Below are 24,443 nucleotides of genomic sequence, written 5' to 3' on the forward strand. Positions count from 1 at the left end.
GGTCATCTTGGCTAACATTGATGGACCTATCCTCCATTAACTTATTCATTTTTTTTAGACCCATGATCGTTTTGGCTTTCACAACATCCCCTGGCAATGAGTTCCACAGGTTGATTCCACATCGTGTGAAGTACTTCCTCTTCTGTGTTTTAAACCTGCTGCCTATTCATTTCATTGGGTGACCTCTGATTCTTGTATTATGTGAAGGGAAAACTACATTTTCTTATTCACTTTCTCCACACCATTCATGATTGTATAGCTCTCTATCATATCCTCCCCCCTTTAGTCGTCTCTTCTCCAAGCTGAAAAATCTCAGTCTTTTTAATCTCTCTCCTCCTACGGAAGCTGCTCCATACTCTTAATCATTTTTGTTGCTCTCCTCTACACATTTTCCAATTCTAATTGGATGTATGCTGATGGATGTATCACTCTCCTGCAAAAAACATATTGGCCCAGGACCCAGCTCAGAGTTGCTAGAAAGCAAAACTGCATTTCCCATGCCATGTGGACTTGTATAGTCCTAGACTTTAAGGCCAGAAAGGGCAATTGTGAGCCTCTAGTCAGACCCCCTCTATCCACAGACCATAGAACTTTCCTGAATTAATTCTTGCTTCTGGTCCAATAGCTGTGACTGAACAGCAGCAGGTCTTTTAGAAAATCATAGAATCTTAATTTAAAGACGTCCAGTGATGGAAAATCCACCACAGTCCTTGGTCAATTGTTCCAATGGCAATTACTCTCACTATTAAAAATGGGCACTTATTTCTAGTCTGAATTTTTCTAGCTTCAACTTCCAGCCAGTGGATCTGGTTGTACCTTTCTCTGTCAAACTGAAAACCCCTCTATTATCAGATTTCTGTTCCCCAGATAGGTACTTCTAGACGGTGATCAAGTCACCAGTTTGTCTAGCTTGGTAAAACCATTCTCAACCCCCCACCCCCCATGTACACTCTCACCAAACAAACCCTCAACTATCTAAGTGATGAGGAGAGAAAAGAAGGAAAGGCACAGGCTCTTGTGCTTGTGATTGGAGCAACAGCCAAAAAGAGTCAGGGAGGGGAATAGAAGAAAAATTATGCACCCATCCATCCCCCCCCCCCCCTGCAAGGAGCCAAGACCTTGTGGAGATGCAGGTTTGTAGTGTGCTGCTCCAACTCCACCCCTGGAAGGCAAATTCACTCATGGATATCAAGCACGACTGACTCATTGCATGGTAAAACCTTTCAACAGGCATGAGCGAGGTGTGGGGAAGCAGACATTGCAAATCCTGACCAACTGGCCCCTGCTTTCTGCTGCACCCCCCTGGCACAGACCACCACCAGGCATCTGAGTTATCTGGAAGAATATGGAATGACCCGTGCGTGAACAGACTTCGAGAGCACAAGTTTGGACAAGGAACCACCCACAGCAGCACTGCAATTATTTGTAAAACTGGTTACACTTTCACAGCCCTCCTCTTTCTTTCATAGATCTTAAATCTAAAAAAAAGTAAGTTTTATATTTATCCTTAACAGTGTAAACAAAATTAGTATAATTCCGCTGCGTTTAGTGAACTGAATTGGGCTAGTAGTATACATAGTTCAAACATTTTTCAGCATACCGTTGAAATGGTGTTAGGTCTGCATATTAACACCGATTTCAGAACTCACTGGGTTTTGTTCTAGCCACACCTGCTATCTTCAGAGGGCCTGCCTACATGAAATCCAAGTGAGGCATTTGCCACCTACCTAGGCTGTTCTCTTTATGATCTTTATTTGTACTGTTGAAGGTATACCAAAACACACCAGCAAGTAGCAGTTAAACTATAGATGTAATTATCGTGTAACTGGACACCACCCACCCAGTTAAATTAATGTATTGCAAATACTGTAGCAGCCAGCTCATTGCAGCTGCCCAGAATTCACTGCTAGAACTCTCTTCTGTTGCTTTAAGTTGTCTTAAAATTTAAGTTGCTTTTTTAAAATTCACTCCTGATTTCTGCTGTTGGAGTCAACTCAGGGAACTATGAGCTAGGGGTGGGATGCGCAAAGGGACCTAGGTGTTGCAACACTGAGCACCAAGGTGCCTAACTTTTAGGTGCCTAGACAATCAAAGGAACAGCACTACAATCCACAAAGCCTGAGTTAGGCAAGCAGGTTCCTATACAATGAACAGGGAGAGAGAGGTGCTATAGACAGCAAACCATTAAGTGAGCATGCTAGGTGGGGAGCCTCCTAAGCTAGCTGGACAAGAGTCATGAGTGCAAAAGCCCCACCCCTCTCACAAAGATAGGCCTGTAAGTCTGGGCTACAGGGAAGTGCCTACCTCTGCTCGTGCTTTACACACCAGGAAATAGGCAGTCAGTCACCTGAAGTCACATGCAGTGCTTAGATGGGAGAAAGGTGCCTGAGCACATACAGTGAGGCAGCGCGGGGCATGTGCCAAGGCAAAAACTTCGGCACTGAGTGAGTTTAGGCACCCACAGGGTTAGGTAGTAGCCAAGGAGGAGTTTTGTGAATTACAGTGGTTTTTAGGTGCATAAGTACCTTCAGAGATCTTACGCTAAAGCTCTCTGTTTTGGCCTGAGCTGAGCCCTGCTCTGCCTTGCCTTTTGTGTAAGCGTTTACACAGCAGGTATAAAATATTGGCAAAGTCAAGGTGGTAGCATTATCCAAGCACTGTGCACAGATGTGACGGACAAGGTGTCAGATACTGAAAACAGGTACTTTGGACTTAATTTTCCTTTCATTTACCTCAAAGTCACGAGTAACACCACTGAAGTACTTGGAGTTACACTAGTGTAACTGACAAGAGAAGCAGGCCCTAATTCTTTCCTTTCAAAAAGGTCTGAACACCTAATGTTGGCTGGTTTTGGTCACGTAAAGAAAAATGAGTCCTTTTCAGAGCTTCATCCCAGACAGAATCAGCTTTAGTGCTCATCTCACAATGCCCAATAACTATAACATGCCATGAATGAAACACAACCAGAAGAAGCCTGACCCATGACCCTCCCGCCTCCATCCACCCAAGGATCCAAGTGGTGTTATTTCAACCCTTTTCCTTTCCAGCCATGTGAACATGTTCACTGGAAATTAAGCGAGCATAAAGATCCATCCTAAAACTGTTCACCATTGTCCAACTTGGCACAAGTCCATTTAAATCTCACAGCCTTGTGCTTCAGTGTCATGTTTCCCTACTTCTCCACTCTGACTCCTTATCACTTTACTCCCGGTTTTGGCATAGACAATAGCAACATCATGTACCTTTACCTTTTATATGAATTCCCAGTTCCAGGCTTCTGCTATTTCTCCATTCATCCTTCTATTACCCATTTCATTCTATTGTTTCCTTGTGTAGGTCTCCCACTTCTTGTTGTGTATGGTCACAGCCTTGTTTTATTGCCATTTACGTGGTTCACTTGAGGAAGCAGCCTTGTGGCATAGTCTTCAAAGAGGGGCCTCCTAGAAACTAAATATTGAGCTGCCTCTGAAGTCAGCATTGCTTGGACCAACATGATGTTCTGCTCTTTATTTCTCCATTTAATAAGCTACAAAGCCAACCTAGTGGCTTTTTACCTTCTTGGAGAGCTGTCAGATCTTTATAAAGGTAATTCCTTTTCAAAGTGTCTTAACGTTTGTGCATCACTCATGTCTCGTAGCCAGCCCTCTGGTTCATTTGCAACTCCATAGGTTATATTTGTGTCTGTAAGGGTTTGTCTACATGGGAAAGCAAGTGCTCAGCAAGTAACAGTGTGAATTCACAGCACACTAGTTACTCCACACAAACTTTCTGTGTGGACACTCTTACTGAGCACCAGGAGTATTCGGGAGTATTAGAGTGCATTAAGCTAACACACGCACACAAAGGATATGTCAACACTGCAATTAAAAACCCACGGCTAGCCCATGACAGCTGGCTTGGGCTAAGGGGCTGTTTGATGGCCATGTAGACATTCAGGCTTGCACTGGAGCCTGGGCTCTAGGACCCTGCAAGGTGGGAGGGTCCCAGAGTTTGGACTGCAGCCCAAGCCCAAATGTCTATACTACACTTCAACAGCCCCTTAGCCCAAGCACCACAAGCCCAAGTCAACTGGCACAGCTGCCAGTGTTTATTTGTAGTGTAAAGATAGCCAAAGATAATTCTAATGCTCAGAAAGAGTGTCCACACAGGGAGTGTGTGGAGTAGCTAGTGCATGTGAATTCACAGTGGTTACTTACTGCACAGTAACTTTCCCATGTAGACAAGGCCTATGACAACATAATTCTGTAACTGTTTTAAAAAAAAGTTATTTAAAGCCTTGTTTATTAAGAATAGGACCTGGATCATAGTGCTGGAAGTTCAGAAGACTGGAAGGAAGCTAATGTACTAATATTTACGGTGAACAGAGTCAATTATATGTCTGTCAGCATGACATTGATCCCAGGCAAAATAATGGAGCACCTGATATGGGACTCTATTAATAAATAAAAGGAGTGTAACATAATTAATACTAATCAACATAGGTTAATGGAAAATAAATCCTGTCAGACTAACTTGATATCTTGTTTTAATGAGATTACAAATTTATCTGATAACAGTAATAGTGTTGATGTAATAGACTTCTGTGTAAGGCAGCTGACATGGTAAGACATTTTGATTAAAAATAGAAGGATACCAAATTAACATGGTACACATAAAAACTGGTTTACTGACAAAGTCTCAAAATGTAATTGTAAATGGGGAATCATCATCAAGCAGGTGTGTTTTAGTGGGGTCCTCAGAGACTGGTTCTTGTCCTATCCTATTTAACATGTGTCAAGTTTCCTTCCCCACTCTGAACTCTAGGGTACAGATGTAGGGACCTGCACGCAAGACCCCCTAAGCTTATTCTTACCAGCCTAGGTTAAAACTTTCCCAAGGTACAAACTTTGCTTTGTCCTTGAACCGTATGCTGCCACTACCAAGCATTTTAAACAAAGAACAGGGAAAGAGCCCACTTGGAGATGTCTTCTCCCAAAATCCCCCGCAAGCCCTACACCCCCTTTCCTGGGGAAGGCTTGATAAGAATCCTCACCAATTGGTACAGGTGAACATGACCCAAACCCTTGGATCTTAAGAACAATGAAAAATCAATCAGGTTCTTAAAAGAAGAATTTTAAATACAGAAAAGGTAAAAGAATCACCTCTGTAAAATCAGGATGGTCAATACCTTACAGGGGAATCAGATTCAAAGCATAGAGAATCCCTCTAGGCAAAAGCTTAAATTACAAAGACACAAAAACAGGAATATACATTCCATCCAGCACAGCTTATTTTACCAGCCATTAAAACAAAAGGAAATCTAATGCATTTCTAGCTAGATTACTTACTAACTTAACAGAAGTTCTGAGGCTGCCTTCCTGATCTGTTCCCGACAAAAGCATCACAGAGAGAAAAAAAACCTTTATTCCCCTCCCCCCTCCAGATTTGAAAGTATCTTGTCCTCTCATTGGTCATTTGGATCAGGAGTCAGCGAGATTACCTTAGCTTCTTAACCCTTTACAGGTGAATGGGTTTTGCCTCTGGCCAGGAGGGATTTTATAGCACCATATACAGAATGGTGGTTACCCTTCCCTTTATATTTATGACATGTTTATCAGTGACCCAGAAAAAACCATTAACAATCATCACTGATAAAGTTTGCTAATGACTCAGGTTGCAGGAGTGGTAAATAATGAAGAGGACAGGTCACTGATACAGAGCAATATGAATCACTTGGTAAGCTTGTGGTGCTGTGGACAAAAGAGCTAATGCATTCCTTGAATATATAAACCAGGGAATCTTGAGCAGGAGTAGGGATGTTATATTACCTTTTGTGTCTTGCACTGGTGTGACCACTACTGAAGTACTGTGTCCCCATCTAAAGAAGGATGTTGATAAATTTGAACAGATTTGAATTTGTGGTTCAGATTAGAGCCATAAGAATGACTAAAAGATTAGAAAGCATGCCTTATAATGACAGACTCCAGGAACAAATATCTATCTAGCTTCAAGAAAAAGTTAAGAGATGACTTGATCATAGTCTCTGATATCTTTACCTACAAATGAGGAACAACAATTTTATACTAGAAGGCCTTTCAGTCTATCAGACAGAAGTCTAACAAGATCCAATGGCTGGAAGCTGAAGCTAGAAAAATTCAGACTGGAAATAAGGCACACATTTTTAACAGTGAGGTTAATTACCCATTGGAACAATTTACTAAGAGTTGAGATGAATTCTCCATCACTGGCAATTTTTAAATCAAGGCTGGATTTTTTATTTATTTATTTTTTTTTTTTAAAGAGACCTGCTCTAGGAAATAATTCAGGGAAGTTCTATGGCCTGTGTTATGCAAGTGGTCAGACCAGATGGTCACTATGATTCCTTCTGGCTTTAGAATCTATGATTATATAGTCTGTTCCCTATCCTCATCTTAAATCTAGATAGGAGTTTTCCTTTCCCACACAGAGCACACTTCGCCACAAGTCTTATTGCTCCCCTCCCTACTCCTGTGCCCTCCCAAAATGGGCTGTTACCCATTTCTTGCTCATGCTGTCTTTAAATGCTAAGTGCATGCATACATGGAGTCACTAGTAATAGTAAAAGTGATTTTATTATTAGTTTGGTGAGAGCATTGCCTTGGGACTCACCCAGCTCTAAGATGAAGGCTAGTTTTGAAATATTTTTGAATAGTTAATTCTATGATCTAGCGCAGATTTTTATTGATGGATAAAAAAACAGCCCAATCAAGAATGTCTAAAACACACTTTGAAACACTTAAATACACTAAATCACACTTCCCCCACCTAAATTATAGAGTTGTGGTTCTAATCTGAAGAGTGACTACCTAAAAATATAAACTTTTTACTCAAACCCTCCTATTGCCTCACTGCCTTTGTATATTCAGTCATTGCTGCTTTCCAGATCAAAATAAAATATTCATTACCAATCATTCCCACTAGCACTGCAGAGTTAACAAAGGTAGGAGAGAGTCAAGTGCATTCTATTACAGTTCCCATATCAAACAAATTGTTTACTAAGCCCCTGCAGCTGAAAATGGTGATGTTTATGCTTGAAAAGACCCAGCTTGACTTTCAAGTTCCAGGCTAAATTTGCAGGGCAAGCAGAAAGGGAGAAAACATCTTCCTATTTGTAAATTGAGCAGATTGGACTTGGGAGTCAGAGAGACAAACTTGAAACTACACGAGAAATATGACAGTGATGGAGATTAGGAATCTAAAGAGAATTGTTAGATTTTTCAAAACAGAACTGCACTTTAAACTGAAAAATTAAATTATGCAAATATATGTTGCTGCTGCTGATTATTTTGGGTTTTTTATTACATTAGTACCTAGAGGCCTCCACCAAGATCAGGCCTACTTTGGAGTTGCCACTGTAAACACACATAGTAACAGATAATCCTTGCCCAAAAAGTTTGCAATCTAAGATTCTGATTCAGAAAAGCATCCCTATTCAGGAAAACACTTAAGCACACACAACTTTAAGAATATTCTTAAGTGCTTTTCTGAATTTCAGCCTAAACAGACCAAGGAATTATTATCCCCATTTAACAGATGGGGAGCTGAGGCATGGAGAGATTAAGTGACTTGCCCAAGGTCACTCTAGAAGATCACAATGGACCCTTCTGGCTTTGTAATCAATAGTATAACTAAATGTCACACAAGAAGTTAGTGGCAGAGCCAGGAATTGAGCCCAGATCTTTAGAGTCTCACTCCAGACATTACCCACAAGACCATCACTCAACCCTTAAAGCCATCTTGACTGATCTTACATCCCAAAGAGTGATATGTAGTAATGTGGTGTGAAAGTGACATACCAAAGAATATTTTTAGATTGTAAAGTCTTCTGGTCAAGGACTGCCTGATACTGAGTCTGAAAGTGCTTAGCAAAACTGGGCTCCAATCCTGGTTGATGCTATTAGCATAAAAACAAAAAACTAAATTCAAAATTAATACCCATGAGTTTTGGGGAGGTAGTAAGATTCAAGTCACAATTTCCAAAACTGTGTTTTAGTGACTAACTTATTATTTTAAGAATAAAATTGGAGCATTAAACCTCACGATTTTCATTTATTGTTCCCAATAATAATAAAAGCTAATGCATTATTTCAACTTCAATTTTGCTATAGACAAAATAGCCTAAAAGCACAATGTGTATATAATTTACCTGCAAAATCAGTTATCAGTGTATCATTACTAGACAGAGATGATTAATACCAACTGAGCAAGAATTGTTTTAACTCATAGAACTAAATCTGCCAAAATGGAAATGCAATTCATAACACACTTTAATATCCTAATCTGACATAGAAATCAAATGAAAATGAACACAAGTCTTGCATAGTACATTGTTCCTGACAATGTAATACATTTAGAAACTTAGAAGTTCAAATCATATTTCCCATGCATTAGATACTTATTTGAGCTTATACTCCATCGCTCTTCTTCTGACGGGAAATTGTACCTATTCTGCCACCAAGATGTGTCCAAAGAGAAAAAGACAGCGAAACTTACTTGAGAATTAGCACAAAACCAGACATAACCCATGAATTTAGAATTTACCCATGGATATAAGTAAATCTAGAAAGGCTGTACTTGAACTAGATACAAACGTTGCTGAATTTGTCCTTTGGAAGGACCTGAAGTATGCACCAGAGAACAGAGAAATAGTTTCCTGTATTGCTACATTTGTAAATAGCCAAGTAATGCAAAACACATGCAAGTACTTCCTCTTCAGTGTTTCTCAGAATGAACTTGTCACCCCTAAAAGCAATATAATAAAAGTTGCAGAAATCCTGTGTATTGGATTGGTCTCTGCCATAGTTTAACAATGGTGGGTATTATTCCTATTTTGCAGATAGGGAAACCAAGGCAAAGAAGCCTGATTTTTTTTTTAAGTCAGTCACATTACAACCGCACAGGCAATGGGACAATCCGACACATAATAGCTATTTGTGCAAAATAAGTATTTGATTTTCACACCCATTTATGGAGTTTGCATGCACCTAAATTCAAAACTCAGGTCCTAACTCAGGTCCCAACATCACCCAGCACATCAATGGCAGATTCAGGAACAGAACACAAGCCTAACAGAGTCCTTGACGTGACGGCCAGACAACATTCATTTTATATGCAACATTAGAAAGTCTGGAATGTTCTGCCAAAAGGTGCTCTGACAGGCTCAATGCGAACAACTTATATTAGGTTAGAGGCAAAAACAGAACTTACGGAAGTAAATAAATTAAGCCTTTGAGAAAATTCTAACAAGCAGATGGTTTCCTACATCGTGCCTCTAAAACAATGTGAGACTAGACACCTAGGTCAAAAATAGATTAGTTATCTCTAAACCCCCTTAATTTTTAAAAGTTTTGGTTTTTTTTTAAATGTTGATTTTTCAACACTAATGTTGGCTGCAATGTAAAAAGTGAGCACTCTGCTTGGACAATGAGAGCAGTGTAAACAGTTGGATTCTCTGGCTCTCCTGCACTAACACAACTAGTGTTAAATAGGATATTTATTTCTTACACCTGTTTTCAATGGATTAAAAAAAAAAAAAATAGTTTTACAAAAACCTAAATTTGGGGCCCAAAGGGACCCGACAGTATCAAATCTACTTAAGACCATGGTTAAAACATATTATTAAATCCTGTAAACCATTAGCCATGTCATCAAATCTGGCAAAAAAATTTGACATGATTTATACACATGTATTTTTAATCTGCATAAGAGATGTCAGATCCCTAACTCCAGGTTATCAAAGTAGAATACTCCTACTCTACATTACCATTTATATAGAAAAAGCAAAAAACAAGTCCCAAAAAATCATATTCCTTCATATCAGGAACGTGGTGAGTCAATACATGGTACCTTTTATGTGAAAACATCCATTGAGTAAATGCACAAGACATGAATTCAACACCAGTAGGGAGTGTATGAGATCTCAAGTTAACCAGAATTTTCCAAACAAGAAGTGAGCTAAGAAAAGAAGATTTTAAAATGTTAAGACAACATGGCTTCATGTTATCACCAAAACTGTGTCTTTCATGTACCATTCACCCTGTGCGCCCAAAGTTGCCTCAAAATTTAAAAATCTGTGTGAAATGCAAGATTCTGCACTTCAGATTTACAGCTCCTGAAACTTGGATCGTCAGACTTTACTACAATGTTACTGCTAAGGAAAACTTGAACGTCTCTTACACCGAACATTATATTATAATGCCATATGGAAAAGTATTAGTGTCAAAACATGAAATGTTTTTTCAGAAATTGTGTCTGTGCTCAAATTCACATAAAAACCCAGCATTTTTACAACCATATTTAAATTTAATTATTGTACACAGGTTAACAAAAAAGTATCACAAGTAAAACTAAACATTGGATTTAACAAAAACAATAGAGTGGTACAATGGGTGTTCAATTTTTCAGGAAATAATATTACAAATAACCATCTCTCAGAGACTTTAACCTCACTAGGGACACAGTTTGTTAAAAATGTAGCTGTTATCTACTGAGCCACTTATCTTAGCACTACAGTATATTTGAAGTCAGAGTCCTACGGTCGAGGTATAAAAATCAATCAAGAGTCTAGTCCCCAGAGTGTGTTAGTCACAACCATTGTATTTCTTTGAAAGGGGAAGGGGGGAAAAGGAGGGAAAAAAAAAAAAAAAAAAGAGAGACCCCAAAAACAGATTCATTAAAAGGCTGCTGTATATAGTTTATCCTTCCCATAGCATACTCAGTTCAAATTATTGTTAATATCATTGGTAGTATGGTCTATATCTGGTTTGATCTGGGTGATGTGGTCCAGGAAGTGGGGCTTGAGAAGGTGGACCTTGCATTCTTGGGGGTGGAGGAGGCCCTCTTGGAGCGGGCCACATCCCCGGACTCATTCCCCCAGGCTGTGTAAAAGGAGGGCTGAGAGTTCCTTGATCTTCACTGAACTGCGGCAAAGAGTTAGGATTATAGTGATGGGGAGGGGGTGCATTTACATTTACAGGTGGGCCACCATGTTGAGGAGGGGGAGGTCCTGGAGGAGGGTGATTCATATATGGTGGCATTTGGGCAATTATGTGTCCAGGGGGAGGGGTTATTGGTGGTGGAGCAGAGGTCATCGGTGGTGGTGGAGCTTGGCTATAAACCATATGAGGAGTACCTGCTCCCTGGGGAGGATGTTGCATTGGATGGCTTATTGGTGGTGGTGGTGGCGGGGGTGGTGCATAATGTTGCTGTGGAGGCATAATATGATGAGGATGGGATACCACTGGTTGACCCTGATATTCAGGATGATGATGAGCAGGTGCTGGGGCTGGTGGAGGTGGTTCTCGAGCACCTGAATTTGAATCATCCTGAATAGGGACAGTTATTAAATTGCTGTGTTTTCTCGTGGAAATACGAAAAGTATCCTGACTGACCGAGCGAGGTGGTGGTGGAGCCATTGACATCTCTGAAGGGGGTGCACGAATGTCCTCATGTGGTTGGTTATAATGCTCGTGCTGCACATGCTGTAAAGGAGGTGGCGGCATCATGAGGTGCTGCTTTGGTGGGATATGGCTCATATGATGCTTATCAGGTGGCATTATGAAACGCTCAGGAATTTCAGCAGGAGGTGGGGCAATAGGAGGATGAACAGGTTCAAGTGGAGGACGGGTAACAGGTTTTCCAGCTCTCATATGACGATGGTTGATGTGAGCTTGTAAGTCTCTCTGAGACAAATATGTTCTCTTGCACCCTTGAACAATGCTACACATGAAGAGAGACCCTCGCACACATTGCTCAATTCGCTGCACGGGATCATTACAGCTAAATTAGAAAAAAAGATCAGTTTATTATCATCACCAACAGCTGTGAATCTAGAAATATTTAGGCTAAATGATCATTCCACAATTCTACATATTAGAAGTAACATTTTTTAGTGCCAACGCAACACAAAAAGCTTGTATTTCCTTAATTCAAATTAAATTACAATATTTCAAAATTAGACAGACATTCTCCTATAGAAGCACAGCTACAAAGTACATCAACATTTCCTGAGGAGACATTTAGAACTGACGTCCCATAATCTGTATCATATTCTAAGATGTGTCAAAAAGCACAAAAGAGAAGGGGTTCTTGAGATGAGGGTATACAATTAGTAAGTGAGCCTTAACTACTAGTGAACTGTCATTTACGCTATTGCAGGTAATAACGGCAAGACTGAACACAAATATGTCAACTACTTATTTTAAATATCTTCTATTTACCATTTAAACTAGGGCTGTCGATTAATCAGTTAACTCACGTGATTAACAGTGCGATTAAAACTGCAATTAGTCACAATATTTTTAATTGCTATTAATGTTTTTAAGTTAAACAATAGAATATCAATTTAAAATTATTAAATATTTTTGGATGTTTTTCTACATTTTCAAATATATTATTTCAGTTACAACAGTATACAAAGTTAACAGTACTCACTTTATATTACAAAATATTAGCACTGTAAAAATGGCAAACAAAAGAAATATACTGGACCCTCACTAGAATGCGCGTCTATATAGCGCGAATTCACATATAACACGGTCGTGGCCATGGATCCCAAATTTAATTACTTTAATTGCAATTCATTTTAATGTGGTCCCCGTGTTAACACAGTACCACGAATGGATCCCAAAACCCGCGTTCTAGCGAGGGTCCGGTGTAGTATGAGGTGAATTTAAAAATACAAGTACTGTAGTGCAATCTCTTCATCGTGTACGTACAACTTACAAATGTAGATTTTTTTTTTTGTTACATAACTACACTCAAAACCAAAAGAATGTAAGACTTTAGAGCCTACAAGTCCACTCAGTCCTACTTCTTGTTCAGTCAATCACTAAGACAAACAATTTGTTTACATTTACGGGAGATAATGCTGCCCGCTTCTTATTTACAACGTTACCTGAAAGTGAGAACAGGCGTTCGCACTGCACTTTTGTAGCTGGCATTGCAAAGTGTTTAAATGCCATTTATGCTAAACATTAATATGCCCCTTCATGCCATTCCAGAGGATATGCTTCCGTGCTGATGACGCTTGTTAAAAAAATAATGCATTAATTAAATTTGTGACTGAACTCTTTGGGGGAAGAATTGTATGTCTCCTACTCCGTTTTACCCGCATTCTGCCATATATTTCATGTTATAGCAGTCTCGGATGATAACCCAGCACATGCTGTTTGTTTGAAGAACACTTTCACTGCAGATTTGACAAAACGCAAAGAAGATACCAATGTGAGATTTCTAAAGACAGCTAAATCACTCGACCCAAGGTTTAAGAATCTGAAGAGCCTTCCAGAATCTGAGAGGTACTAGGTGTAGAGCATACTTTCAGAAGTTTTAAAAGAGCAACACTCCAATGCAGAAACCACAGAACCCAAACCACCAAAAAAGAAAATCAACCTTCTCCTGGTGGCATCTGACTCCGAGGATGAAAATGAACTTGCTTTGGTCTGCCCTGCTCTGGATGGTTATTGAGCAGAACCCATTATCAGCATGGACGCATGTCTTCTGGAATGGTGGCTGAAGCATGAAGGGACATATGAATCTTAAAATTTATCTAGCACATAAATATCTTGTGGTCGGCTACAACAGTGTCATGTGAATGCTTGTTCTCACTTTCAGGCGATATTGTAAACAAGAAGCAGGCAGCACTATCTCCTGCAAATGTAAACAAACTTGTTTGTCTGAGCAATTGGCTGAACAAGAAGTAGGACTGAGTGGACTTGTAGGCTCTAAAGTTTTACTTTTTTAAAAAAAAAATGAAGTTATTTTTTGTACATAATTCTACCTTGGTAAGTTCAACTTTCATGATAAAGAGATTACACTACTGTACTTGTATAAGGTGAACTGAAAAATACTATCTTTTCTTTTTTACAGTGCAAATACAGCGGACTCTCGCTAGAGCATGCATAGCTAGAGCGCGGATTCCCATATAGCACGGTTGTGGTGGTGGATCCCAAATTTAAATATTTAAATTGGGATCCATGGTAACGCGGTCCCCTCATTAACACGGTACCGCGCATGGATCCCGAACCCCGCGTTCTAGTGAGGGGCCAGTGTATTTGTAATTAAAAATAATAATATAAAGTGAGCACTGTACACTTTGTATTCTGGGTTGTAACTGAAATCAATATTTTTGTGTTTTCTACATTTTCAAATATATTTAAATAAATGTTTGGGTTTTTTTTAAATTGTGTGATTAATCGCAATTATCTTTTTAATCGTTTATTTTTTTTAACTGCTTGACAGCCCTAATTTAAACATCAACAGTTAAACTGAATCTCTCAATATCTGGATGACAATGTAGTGTCAACTACAACCCCTCTGGTACAGCAAAAGCATTCTTTGCTTCTTCCTACTGAGCTGTTTTTTCAACAAACAAAAATTAAGACATATGTGAAAATAAGCAGTTTAAATTATTCCAGTATATTCTCCCTTTTTAATAAGCAATCACTAGTGAACTTACCCTGGGCACATCTTGTCGCCCTTCTTCTCATGTAATATAGCACAGTCATAGCAGAAAACATGCTTGCAAGGTATCTAGAGACACACAAACAATCGCTTCATTAAACCATTATGTCATTTATAGAATGTATTTTTGAAAAATTAAATAAGTTTTGATACATTCCTCCCTCACGAACATGCTTTCTCAGTGTGTATCTTCTTGAAAATAAAATTCTTATATTTAAGTTGTCTGAAATGCATGCTGGGAAATGGACAAGATACACCTATACGTAACAAAGTATGCAGTACCTTTGATGGGACATTTTCAAAAATAGCTTGAATAAGGTACATTCCATTAAAAAGAAAATGCAAAGAATGCACCACGAGCTCTTCCTATGGCAGCGAGGCAAGGCTGTTTATGGAAACTACAGCCATATATTTCAGCTGTCCCTGCTATGGGGACTTAGTAACACCAGTACCGGTACTTCATGGTTTAGCAACTGGTATTCTAGGCTCCCCCTTGCTAATCACAGTTCTTTTAGCAGGACTCAGTGCTCTGCTTCTGCCAGTCTCCCATGTAACTGTGCACACATTAACTTGGATGGAGCTTGCACTTCTCCAAATCAAGTTGAAAATTTCCATCCTGGCAGTTGGAATAGTTCAAGTTCTGTGACAGGTCAGCGAAGGCACAACTGAACAGGACACAGTGGCTTTGACGGCCAGTGCCTAAGGTCCATGTCTCGCTAATTGGTACAGTTCTCCAAATAGACTGGTATTCACCCAGGCTTTAAAATAAGGAAGAGACTACACAGCAGAACTGGATTCATAGTGCAGCCTGTAAAGTTCTTAACTGGCATATCTGAGCCTTGGCATCTCTACTACAACTATAAGTGACTCAAGGAATCAAGTTACCACATTGTTCTTCCCAAACTAGTAAAAACATGGTTCCACGATGTAGTGTAGGTGTGTTTTTAACGTCGTCACAGGCAAGTTAAAACTCTGGACAATCCACTTATATTACAAACCCCATTACAGAGACATAGGACCAGTCTGCAAAACAACTTTTAAATGGTCAACGGCCAAACTGGTGTAACAATTCCTCCTGACTTGGTCATAACCATTGTGTAGGCAAGACCTAATGAATCAAACTACATTCCTGAAATGCTTTTCAGCACACCCCAGATGCTACAAGGAGCAAGTGAGTAAAAGGAAAGATTACAACTTAACACCACAAATGTCTTCACGGTCTATAAAATAAATAAATAAAAATGCTCCCCTAAGCATCTTAATAATAAAGGTTGGTTGGCCTGAATTAGGACTATAAAGGTTAGTGACTCAAAATGCAATGCTAATTTTTAAAAAATTAAGCCAAAGTTAAATCCCTCAGCATCTATTAACTTTTAGTCAATATTTTAACTTTATTCTTTGCATTCTGTTATATCACTGCTTTAAAGGAGCACAGAAATGAGTAACATCTAGTATTTACTAACTCAGTTAAAGTCATCAAGTAATATACAATGCTTAGCTTAAAAAAATAAGTTGCTTTAAGGCTAAATGGGCCTATTCATAGATATTTAGGTCAGAAGGGACCATTATGATCATCTAGTCTGACCTCCTGCACAACGCAGGCCACAGAATTTCACCCACCACTCCTACAAAAAAAAACAACTCACACCTATATCTGTGATATCAAAGTCCTCAAATCGTAGTTTAAAGACTTCAAGGAGCAGAGAATCCTCCAGCAAGTGACCCGTGCCCCATGCTACAGAGGAAGGCGAAAAACCTCCAGGGCCTCTTCCAATCTGCCCTGGAGGAAAATTCCTTCCCGACCCCAAATATGGCGATCAGCTAAACCCTGAGCATATGGGCAAGATTGATCAGCCAGATACTACAGAAAATTCTTTCCTGGGTAACTCAGATCTCACCCCATCTAATAGCCCATCACAGGCCATTGGGCCTATTTACCATGAATATTTAATTACCAAAACCATGTTATCCCATCATACCATCTCCTCCATAAACTTATCGAGTTTAATCTTAAAGCCAGATAGATCTTTTGCCCCCACTGCTTTCCTTGGAAGGCTATTCCAAAACGTCACTCCTCTGATGATTAAAAACCTTCGTCTAATTTCTAGTCTAAATTTCCTAGTGGCCAGTTTATATCCATTTGTTCTTCTGTCCACATTGGTACTGAGCTTAAATAATTATGCTTATTATGCCTATTATGCTTCCACTGAAGTCAATAGATATTTTTAAATGGACTACAATGGCAGCAGGATCAAGCACCATGTCAGCCACTCTTCCAAAGCGATTTTATCCCTTAACCAAGCAAGGAGACATCAGCAGAAGATATCTGCAACAAGAACAGCTTGGAGTTCTTGTACAAATTAAGGCCTTGATTTTATACTGAGACGCATTGGTATATACCCTTTTGCTCATGCAGAGCCTGAAGTCAATGAGCTCTGCATGGGATAGGTATGCATCTATGTGCATCTCAATGCAGGATCAGGGCCTAACTTTACAATAATTCTACTTAGTGGGAAGCTGTGACTCCTATTTTAAAAAAAAAAAAAAAAAGTTAAGTAGCTGTTTTGTATGACGTTACACTTGCACTAGCTAACTACCCATATGCCAATGGGAGCACAGAGCACTTTTCCAAGAACAGGTATAGACTTCATGTTAGTTCACAGCAGGGTAGCTTTTCTATCAATACAGCTCTACTCACCATGCGCCCATACAATTTGATAGGCAATCCACACTTGTCACAGAAATGGACTGGGGTATCATCCTTTTCTCCCAGCAAGTTTATCTGTCAAAATAGCATTCATTAGGGCTCCTTATTTCGTTAGGGTATTACCAATATGCTTGAAAGTTCATAAATATTTAATAAGGAACAGAGAACTACATACAATCTGAGAACACAGCACAGAATATAGTTTCAGAAAGCAGTGGTAGCACTTATTTTTTATTTGATTTCTCTAAAGATAAGTAGGATGCTCTGCACTCTGAGAATATTAAGAATTAGCTTACGTCCTAAGGATTTCAAATTTAACGTATAGTATCATCAGAACTATTGCATTCATGAGTGTACCTTAAAGTCCCAAAATATGTGTCCATGGAATCTTCTTGGATTCCCAAACATGTCCGCTCCTTTGCACTCATACCGCTCCTCTTCATTATAATCAAATTCTTCTGGGGGGAATGGGAGGGGGGAAGAAAAAAAACAATTTTTCTAATTGACCCAAGTTGCTATTAAAAACACATGCCATTCTACATTACAATCATCAAGAAATGCTACAGCATTTCCAATGTCTGCAGCCTGCCTTAATTCCATTCCGCAAGGAAAAGTAACAGAAGTAGTGCTACACTCTGAAGACAGAGACCATTTATTTTTTTATATTGCAGAAGCACCTAGAGGCCTCTAACCTGTATTCTTATAAGTTTGGACGGCATCTAACATATTAGTTCTCCAATACTGAGTATGGCCCCCGAGCACCACTGCAATATAAATAATAATAAATTAATACCCTTTCCTTCTATAGCATTAAACTATTTAAATTAGTTTACCTTCATCACCAGCCTGTGCCTTTGAAGGCATCCTGTTCATAATTCTTGGAGCGCGTGGTGCAGGTTTGGTTTTGTTGGGCTGTTTGGAGATGAGCTTTATAGGGATTCGTCTGCGAACATCAAGACCACCCAACGATCCAGAACTATTAGTGCCTTGCAAATCATTGTCTATATAAGAGAAAAATATGTTTACTGTCATTTTCCAGTTATTTTATACGTTAGTTTCTGAAAGGATTAGATATTAGCAGAGACATTTTAAGGAAAACACTGATTTTATTAAAGCTAGTTTAAGCCTTCATTTACTTGTTTGAAAAAAATCTTAATCTATTGCTCACATGGTACCTTCAAACTGTCAGGTCATGCCAACAGTATTGGTCATAAATGAAATTATGCAGTAATATGACATTTATAATGAAATCAGTTTTGGAGTGAATCAGTCTCTCTCTTTCTCAAACTGTAACTTCTTTGGGGCAGACTGTCTTTTTATTGTGTGTTTGTACAGCATCTTGCACAGAAGTACCCTAATTCATGATTAGGGCTCCTTGGAATAAACACTGTACAACTAATGAACACGGATCTTCCCTCAGGAACGGTTTCGTATATACTGTTTACAAGGGAAACCAAAAGACAAACATATTCCATTTATGATCTTGGGCAAAATAATGGAACAGCTGAGATGGGGCTCAATTAATAAAGAAGGGTACTATTATTAACGCAAATCAACAACCATTTCCAGAAAATAGATCTTATCAAACTAACTTGATATCTTTTATTTATGAGATTACAAGTTTGGTTAATAAAGGTAATAGTGTTGATGTAATATAGTTAGACTTCTGTAAAGCATTTCACTTGGTATCACATGATATTTTCATTAAAATCTAGACCAATATAAAATTGACATAGTAAATGTTAAATGGATTAAAACTGATAGGCCTCAAAATGTAACTGTAAATGGGAAAATCGCCACTAAGCAAGTATGTTTCTAGTAGGGTCCCACAGAGATCAGCTTTTGGCCCTATGCTATTTAACATTTTTATCAATGACCTGAAAGAAAATAAAATCATCTCTGATAAAGTTTGCAGATGACACAAAAATTGGGGGAATGGTAATCAATAAAGAGGGTAGTTCACAGATTCAGAGCAATCTGGATTGCTTGGTAATCTGGGCACAAGCAAACAATGTGTGTTTTAATACGCTAAAGGTAAATGTATACACCTAGGAACAAAAAAAGTAGGCCATACTTACAGAATGGGGAACTCTATCCTGGGAAGTAGTGACTGAAAAAGATTTGGAGGTTATAGTGGATAATCAGCTGAATGTGAGCTCCCAATGTGATGCTGTGACCAAAAGAACTAATGTAATCCTGGGATGCATAAACAGGGGAATCTTGAGTAGGAGGCTGTTTTACCTCAGTGTACTTAGTGCTGGTTAAACTGCTGCTGGAATACTGTGTCCATTTCTAGTGCCCACAATTCAAGAAGGATGTTGATAAAATGGAGAGGGTTCAGAGAACAGCCATGAGAACGATTAAAGGATCAGAAAACATGCCTTACAGTGACAGACACAGAGAGCTCATCTATTTAGTACACGGGTTCTCAAACTGGGGGTCAGGACCCCTCAGGGGGTCACAAGATTACTACATGGGGGAGTCACAAGCTGTCAGCCTCCACCCCAAACCCCACTTTGCCGCCAGCATTTATAATGGTATTAAATATATAAAAAAAAAGTGTTCTTAATTTATAAGGGGCTAGCTATGTGAAAGGGGTCACTAGTACAAAAGTTTGAGAACCACTGATTTAGTATAACAAAGAGAAGGTTATGGGATGAGTTGATTACAGTCTACATAGAAAAAATATTTAATAATGGGCTCTTCATTCTAGCAGGAATGATATAACACAATCCAACAGGTAGAAGATGAAGTTAGACTGACTGGTCAATCCCAGAAGATCTCCGGCAGCACAGCAGGGCTGCCGCTAAGACAGGCTCCCTGACTGCCCAGGCCTCACGCTAGGCCCAGAAGTGGCCAGTGCACCCCGCAGCGCCGGGGGGGGGGTCTCCCTCCACGTGCTGCTCCTGCCTGCAAACACTGCTCCTGCAGCTCCCATTGGCCGGGAACCTGTGGTCAATGGGAGCTGAGGGGGCAGTGCTTGCAGAGAGGGGCAGCACGCAGAGTCATGTGCTGTCCCCCTCTCCCAGGGACCTGGGGGGGGGGAGTGAGTGGGGTCAGGCCTTGGGGGAAGGGGCGGGGCAGATCCTGGGTTGCCCTTAAATTCAAAAAGTGATCTTGGGCATAAAAAGGTTGGAGACCACTGAGCTAGACAAATCCAGACTGGAAATAAGGCATACTTTTTTGAGTGAGGGTAATTAACCATGGGAATAATTCACTACAGTCACGGTGTATTCTCCATCACTGACCATTTCTAAATGAAGATGGGATATTTTACTAAAAGATATGACCTAAGAATTATTTTGGGGAAGTTCTATGGCCTGGGCTATAAAGGAGGTCAGACTTGAGCATCAGAGTGATCCCTTTTGGCCTTGGAATCTACAACATCTTATTTAACACATCACTGGAACATCAGTGACCAAATATAGCAAACAGAGAATTAATAAGGCTTTACCAGCACATCTGATAACATATTTATGTAAAATCAAAGGCTAATCCCCCTACACACATAAGAATGGCTTTACTGGGTCAGACCAAAGGTCCATCTAGCCCAGTATCCTGTCTTCCGACAGTGGCCATTGCCAGGTGCCCCAGAGGGAATGAACAGAACAGGTAATCATGAAGTTTTCCATCCCATCGCCCATTCCCACCTTCTGGCAAACAGAGGCTAGGGACATCATCCCTACCCATCCTGGCTAATAGCCATTGATGGACCTATCCTCCATGAACTTATCTAGTTCTTTTGTGAACCCTGTTATAGTCTTGGCCTTCACACACACACACACACACACACAAACCCCTCTTAAGAGCAGTTTTAATCTTAAAACTCCAGTGCAAGGGAGGCAAGAGACACCCTGACACATGTCAATTCCCAAGACAATGGGCAAGGACAATGTCTAGGCAATAAACAGGGCCCTCATTACATGAAAATATTATGCAATGGTATTACTGTAGCACCTATGAACCCTAGTGATGGATCTGAACCCCACTGTGCTAGGTGCTGTACAAACAAAGAAAAAGACAGTCCCTGCCCAAGCAGTTTACAATCTGAGAAAATATATGGAGGAGTACAAAGCAGTAACGACACACACACAGAGGCAGTCGGGACTGGTGCATCACACAGACAATATATCAAGCTTGTGGATGTTCCTCATATTGGGAAATTATGACTCCGTTTATAATAAAATGTATGATGATGCTCACATGCATTCCTGGGCAGCCAACTTAAAGGAACACTGCAATTTCAGAGCAGAGGTCAACAGGGGGAACAATTCTGAATTGCATACTGAGGCACTGCAAAAAAGCGGATAGCCCCTGTCTGCAGAACACTGATGTGTCTGCACACATGGAATATAGAGATCAGATATACGTTTTAGGCCAGGGGTTCTCAAACTGGGGGTCGGGACCCCTCAGGGGAGTCATGAGGTTATTATGTGGGAGGCTGCAAGCTGTCAGCCTCCACCCCAAGCCCCGCTTTGCCTCCAGCATTTATAATGGTGTTAAATATATAAATACATGTTTTTAATTTATGGGGGGGGGGTCACACTCAGAGGCTTGCTATGTGAAAGGGGTCACCAGTACAAAAGTTTGAGAACCACTGTTTTAGGCAATCCAGTCCATCTCATTGCCAGCGCAGATACCTACAACAGAAAGTTCCGTTCTGGTACTTCAAGATCAGAACCTTCTGAGAAGATTAACAAAGACGATTATAGGGCTTGAGTGATTGAATGAGGTATTTTTCTGAGAGAAGGATAAAAGAATCAAGTAGGTATCAGTATGGCTAAATCAGGAGAAAAAGTAAGAACTCTTAGAATGGTAGAGAATGTATTTATAATCAAGAGTAATGGGATGACACTGTAAGTTAAGTTCCCTCCATCTGAAAACCCATCTGGTGTGAGAAATACAGTATTCTGGATAAAAAGAGCAAACGTACCCCTACTCTGTACCTGCACGTGCTTTTACACAGGAAACTCTTCTGGGCAACAGAACTCTTCTGGTTATTTATTGGGCAATTTACCCCATGTGCACTAACTGTGCTAACTACACAAATAATATTGCACAGCAAAAATAACTATAGACCAAATATTAGAAAAACAACTTCCTAAGAGAGATTACTAGGGAAAAGGTGACAGCCCCAACACTTGGAGGATTTAAAACTAGACTGGATAAAACACTGAAAAAATTACAGTAAGGAAAAAACCTGTAGTGACTTCCAGGAAGTAGACTGACTGATCTAATAAGTCTTTTCTATCTCTTAAATTCTATGGGTCACATTCATCTGATGTAAATCCACATTGACTTCAGAAGTCAATGGAGTCACACCACAAATTAACACATCTCTATGAATGTCTGAGTCGCTTGTCACAGTTCTGACCCAAATAAAAACTACTAAAGCTCACTCAAATTCATGTAAGAGAAATCTTATGCTTTTGAGTTTTTATAAATTTAAATTTTCAGTTGTATTCTAACACATTTTAATTAATTGTCAGTTAATTAATAGAATTGTAGCTTCTTATTTAGTCACTTGTTTCTGTACGTGATGAATAAGTCTGTGAATCTTTCATGGAGGTCACAGATTCTGTGACTTTCCAGGACCTCCACGACTTCCGCAGCTGCAGCAGCTGACCCGCAGTGGCCTCTAATCCAGCAACCCCAGGCAACTGATCCCGGGTGCTGTGCCAGAGCAGCAATCCCAGAGGGGCAGCAGTAGGGCTACCCTATGGCCTGGAGGGGTGGGGCCCCCCCCACACCTTCCCGGGGAGCAGCAACATCAGCAGGGCCCTGGGCTGCCCCCCATCCCCAGAAGCAGCAGCATCTGTTGGAGCACCTCCCCTCCACCCCAGCAGGTAAGATTTAGTTAACAATATTTTTAGTAAAAGTTACTGATAGGTCACTGGTGATGACTTTTTCATTATTGCCTGTGACTTGTCCATGACTTTTACTAAAAATACCTGTGACTAAATCGTAGCCTTAGTGATGAACTCTAGACTACATTCAAAGTAATCCCCAAACCCATGCTATATATACATAGCAGTAACAAAAGGTGTGCATCCAGGGACGATTTGCAGCAACCAGGTAAAGAACAGTGTTCAATTCTGGTATTTCTATGCCAGAAACTTTGAGAACATCAACATAGCATACTGCAAGCAGAATAAGAAAATAAAGTTTTAAGCAATGCCACTATGATAAATCTCAAGTTTTGTAAAAATCTCAGGATTTTTCTACCTAGACAAAACCTTGATTTTTAAATGCTCCTCTCAGGCCCACACAACCAATAAAAGGCATGGAATATGCTGCCAAAGGAGCAGCATTAATATACTGCAGATTTGAACCTGCAACCTTTATGTTAGCCTGCAATCCCTACTGGTTTGCCTGCTTCTTAGGCCAATGGACGAGAACCAGCTACAAAAAGTGCAGCGCGTTATACAACCAGTACATACTTCTAGCGTAGCAGATACAGCCAGGTGTTTCCCGTCCTCGGCCACCTGCGAATCTGCCAACTACACACCAGGAACCAGAGTCCCTTGCTAAGTCAGTACAAGGTGGACCCATCCTTCAGCTCGAAATGACGAGCCTCAGCCATTGCTCGGGCAGTGACGTCTGGGCGAACGCTGCTGTAGTACCCCCGACCCCAGCGCATGGCGGAGGGGACCGCACACAGCCTACGGCTGCTCCCACTTCCCTGCTCCCCCGGGCGGACAGTCACAGCGGCCTTCCCCGTCCGCTCGGGGCCCCGCCGAAGGAAGCCAATGGGGATCGGGGCCTGCTCCTCGGCAGGGACCGGAAGGGACCAGGGCCCGCTGTCAGGGTGCGGGCTGGCGGGGGCGCGGGGGCTGCGAGGCCCGGCCGAGTCCCCTCCCCGCCACACTGTGGGCCGGCGGCGCTGGGGTCCAGGCCGCGCTAGGCCCCGGCCGCCAGGCCGCTCCCCAGGCCCGCTCCCGGGGGGGGTCTCCCCGCGGCCGGCTGCCCGGGCCGCTCCGCGCAGTGACTCGGGGCAGGCCCGCCCGGGTATAAATGCGGCTCCCTCCCTCTCCCCTCCTCACCATTGTGGTCCATGATTCGGCGCGGGGCACTGTGGGAGCGGAAGTCACCACGCCGGAAGCGCCTGGACAACGGAAGCGGAAGCGGTGCTGTCAATGCCGCGGGGGGTCTGGTCAAGGGAGAACCGCAGTGAGCCGCGCGTGCCCAGGGGCCGGAGGGCCGCGCTTCGGTGGGCAAAACGAATAGGCCCTATGCAAGCTACAGCTCCCAGGGT

General features: G+C 40.9%; 1 protein-coding gene across 4 annotated transcripts; it reads right to left on the minus strand.

Moving 5' to 3' along the window:
* Positions 1–5,258: 5,258 nt before the first annotated feature.
* On the minus strand, positions 5,259–24,443 carry CBLL1 (Cbl proto-oncogene like 1). 4 transcript variants are annotated; one of them, XM_073328448.1, is made up of 6 exons: positions 24,232–24,443; positions 18,022–18,189; positions 17,546–17,643; positions 17,180–17,263; positions 14,477–14,550; positions 5,259–11,796 (listed from the first exon to the last, which is right to left on the minus strand). In XM_073328448.1, the coding sequence occupies exons 1-6, from the start codon at positions 24,242–24,244 to the stop codon at positions 10,755–10,757; spliced, it is 1,479 nt and encodes a 492-aa protein (XP_073184549.1). In that variant the 5' UTR covers positions 24,245–24,443; the 3' UTR covers positions 5,259–10,754. The 4 variants fall into 4 exon arrangements, with proteins under 4 accessions (XP_073184549.1, XP_073184548.1, XP_073184547.1 ...); XM_073328447.1 differs by having other exon boundaries at positions 17,546–17,646; positions 24,232–24,442; XM_073328446.1 differs by lacking the exon at positions 24,232–24,443 and adding an exon at positions 23,629–24,218.

Source organism: Lepidochelys kempii, chromosome 1 (genome assembly GCF_965140265.1).
Source record: "Lepidochelys kempii isolate rLepKem1 chromosome 1, rLepKem1.hap2, whole genome shotgun sequence".
NCBI classification, from domain to species: domain Eukaryota; kingdom Metazoa; phylum Chordata; order Testudines; family Cheloniidae; genus Lepidochelys; species Lepidochelys kempii.